The following is a 3,911-nucleotide window of genomic DNA, read 5'->3' as shown; positions in this document are numbered from 1 at the left end:
TCCTCCCATGCACCTGATGGGGAGTATTTACAGCTCTTTACAGCTACTCAGTGCACTGTTTTCCAAGAGCGCAGCGCAGGACCATGACACTCCACTGGACTTAAGAAATAAGGACCAATCTTTACGCATCGAACTGACGCTCACGGCTGCTGAGATTTAACAAGAGAAAAGTTTGCCAGAAAGTTTTACACTTGTTCCTCAAGATGCCACGCTCTTTTCTGGTCAAGAAACACATAAACTCCGCAAAGAAGCCAAACTATAGTGAGCTGGAGAGACCAACAGGTAACGTGTCAAAATAGAAACATTCTTTTACTTTTTCGTTGTTCTATTTCTTACACGCATGCGTGTTTTTGATTGAGTTTTGAAACTTTTTGACCTACTTTGCAAACTTTCCCCCTAACTCGCAGCGATGACAGTGATCACATGACCATTCATTTCACACTCCTGTCCTTATTTCTAGTGTTTATCACGCCGCACATCTACCGGGGCCTCCCTCTGCCTGTCATCCCGCAGCCGGAGATCCTGAGCCCGACAGCCTACAGCCCCATCACGGTGTGGACTACCAGCAGCCTGCCTCTGTCTCCACTCCCCAGTGACCTCTCCCCCATCTCCGGATACCCGTCCTCGCTCTCCGACACCTCCTCTAAAGACCACAGCGGCTCGGAGAGCCCGAGGAGCGATGAGGACGAGCAGATGCTGCCCAAGCTGACGGACCCTCACGGGGTGGAGGCGGAGAAATTCACGTGTAGTTTGTGTACTAAGTCCTACTCCACGTACTCGGGACTGCTCAAGCACAAACAGCTGCACTGCGACGCCCAAACGAGGAAATCCTTCAGTTGTAAATACTGCGAAAAGGAGTACGTGAGCCTGGGGGCTCTCAAAATGCACATCAGGACTCACACGTTGCCTTGTGTTTGCAAAATATGCGGGAAGGCTTTCTCTAGACCGTGGCTGCTGCAGGGACACATCAGGACGCACACCGGTGAGTGAATGGGGAGGAACAGAGGGGCCTTCCGGGTGAAGGGGCGTTGTGGGAGCAGACTTCCAGCTTAGAACAGGATTTAACAGCTTTTAAAGCAGCTGGAGACCTTATTAGGAAGCTTGTTTTACTGTCATATTTCCTTTGATATATGTGATATGGAACTCCCAGAGTGTACTTGATCCTTTAATGATGTTTAAATGAAAACATTGCTTTAAATGACATTAAATCAGCAGCAGAAGGCTTTTTTTTGTAAACATAGGTCAAAATGTCATTCTAACAGATATTCTCTAACAGAGCCTTTTACATTTTTCCTTTCATCAGGTGAGAAACCATTCTCCTGTCCTCACTGCAACCGGGCATTTGCAGACAGATCCAATCTCAGGGCTCACTTACAGACCCATTCGGATGTGAAAAAATACCAATGCAAGAACTGCTCGAAAACCTTCTCCAGGATGTCTCTTCTGCACAAGCATGAGGAATCTGGGTGTTGTGTGGCACACTGAACTGGGATACTTTTCCAGCAGCAGCAGCAGCAAGAAAAGAGAGAAAAAGAAACCCCCTCTGTTGCTTCTTTTAATTTTCCAAGGCCAGGAGAACTGTCAGGGAATCACATGGAGGGGGAGTCTTGTGCTCCAAAGACTTGGTCGATTTCATTTCAGAGTGAGAAATAGCTCACGTTCCTCTCTGTTTCAAGCAGTGTTTCTGTGATTGCAATCAGTGTCAAGCTTTATCATGCCATGTACTCACCTACCTGTGCTATTCATGCACTTTCCTGCATGTTTAGAGTGTTTTTTATAAGCCCTCACAATGTTATCTCTAGTGTTTGTACCAATGTCTCTTATAAGTGGCTGTTCTGCAGTCGTCCACTTGTTACATGATACCAAAAAGCCAAACTAGAGGAATACTGAAGCCATTGTAACTTAGGGAACAAGTGCAAACATTTTAGGGTGAAATTATGACTGTAATAACTTTTGCACAGACATTTCAAGTTTGCTAGCACTCAACCAAAAAAGAAAAATCTCAAGTGCCTCAGTTTCTTGGCAATAATCTGTATGTCTCCTTTTCTATTTTTATATATTGAATGTAAGCGTGACTGAGATGATTGTATATTAACAGTGAAAAAAACTGTGATGCTGAATGATTTTGATATTTTCATACCCTCATGACACTTTTGAAATAAAGTCTCATGACATTTTGTATAACTTCTGGCATCGTTTTCAAGTCGCTTTTCATCTGCTGGTGTAGAAAGATCCTCCAGCCTGCAGGACTCAGCAGGATTGCCATTCGCCTCAAATGGAATAAGTCGCATAAGAGTAAATGATATTTAATCCTGCTTGCACCATCTCGTGTTGTGGTGATGTAGAAAGAGAAAAAAATCAAGGGGAGAGGTGACTCAGCTGTGAATCAGGCCTGAACCTGCTCACTGTGAACCTGTCCAGACATCAAACAATCTTGAAATTTAACACATGCTGGTTATATTGATTTGCACTCACTTGTTATCCCCTTTGAGGGCCTCCCTCTTTAAAGAGAGTGTGATATGAGGGCGTAGTTTCTGTTTTAGAAAGTTATCCTAATTCTGAAAGTCATGTCATTAAATTGAACATGTTTATCTTATTTTATCTTCCTGCTCAATCACAACAATCACTGCAGGGCCGCTCTTATATCTAGATTTAATATGTTTTCACAAGAAGGTCCAATTTGCATCTGCTTTGACAACCTCCTTGAATTTCTGGGATGCCTGCCATCAAGGATTAAATAGACCTCCTCGGGCTACGTTTTGTTGTCTTTTTCCATATGTCGTCTTTTTGCAGCAGATAGAGATTAGAGCGCAAAAAGTGCAACGCCTCCAGGGGATATGGTCAAAGTTGAACTCTTTCTAACAAACCTCAGAGAGTGTTTCCGTTTGGCCCTAATGCCCAAAAGCTGCTGACCTGAAAGATGTGATCTGACAAATAGACACTTGTTTTTCTCGCTGCACCACTCTGAACTCCCCTGTAGGTAGATTCTGCTCCATGTGAGTCATCATCAAGCTATTCCAGGTGCTCCTAAACACCAAAGCCTCCACCTTGCCATGGACTGGGCCAGGTGGCTGTGGGGTTCTTCGGCAACTCGCAGGAGGAGACCAGGCACAGGTCCTCTGATACTGCAGAAAACCTCCTAATGTGGGAATGTTAGCGGCAGCACGTCCTATTTTTCAGATCATTTGCCTCATAAAAGCAAAGTGGCATCAAGAGGGCACTCCAAACTCTGATGCTGCACAAAGTGAAGCTGTTTGTCCTCGCTGTTGTTTGCAAAATCTAATAACTTTCATTCCATTGGCGACAATTCATCATGTAAGTGTCAGAGACTGCAAAAAAAACAACAATTAGCTCTATCATCTTGCAAGATTTCCATTTTTACAACAGCCATTAACCGCATCACTGATTTCTCAGATAACAGCGTCGTGTTAAATGCTTCCCCCCCTTCAACATGAATATTTGATTTAGCTGTTTGTGATGACAGTGGGAGGAGGCAGGGAGTAGAAGGAGCAAGAACTCATTTGTTTGAAAGCATATGGCTATTAGAGGATGTGTGAAAGAACGTGAGATCAGATATCTGTCAGGTGTGACTGTTAATAGTCACACCATCGTGTTTAAGTTGGAAACCCTGCAGGGCACCAAAAGCAGGTAGAAAAAAACCTGGAGTATTGAATTCTCCCTTTATTTGAACTGTCCAAGTTTAACTTGAACTTCATTCTGAGCTGAATGTCCTCAGTGTTGGCAATATTTGAAAGTGTTAATCCAGCTCTGTTGAGAGTCATTTGTCCCATAATGCTCTTGTGCAAAGTATTAAGAAGTGCTTTGTGTTTAGTTTTCCATTACTGTGCTCACTGCTAGGATTTCTTTGCCCATATTTTTTTGGTGGATATTTTTTTTATGTTAGACACTTC

At 43.6% G+C, this 3,911-nt stretch overlaps 1 protein-coding gene across 1 annotated transcript; it reads left to right on the top strand.

Moving 5' to 3' along the window:
- snai2 (snail family zinc finger 2) lies at positions 1-2,426 on the top strand. Its single transcript, XM_041802588.1, has 3 exons — positions 1-282; positions 461-982; positions 1,304-2,426. The coding sequence occupies exons 1-3, from the start codon at positions 204-206 to the stop codon at positions 1,483-1,485; spliced, it is 783 nt and encodes a 260-aa protein (XP_041658522.1). The 5' UTR covers positions 1-203; the 3' UTR covers positions 1,486-2,426.
- The last annotated feature ends 1,485 nt before the right edge of the window (positions 2,427-3,911 follow it).

Source organism: Cheilinus undulatus, linkage group 13, assembly GCF_018320785.1.
Source record: "Cheilinus undulatus linkage group 13, ASM1832078v1, whole genome shotgun sequence".
Lineage (NCBI taxonomy): Eukaryota > Metazoa > Chordata > Actinopteri > Labriformes > Labridae > Cheilinus > Cheilinus undulatus.
The sequence above is the reverse complement of the archived record's forward strand: the minus strand, read 5'-3'. Positions and strand labels throughout refer to the sequence as shown.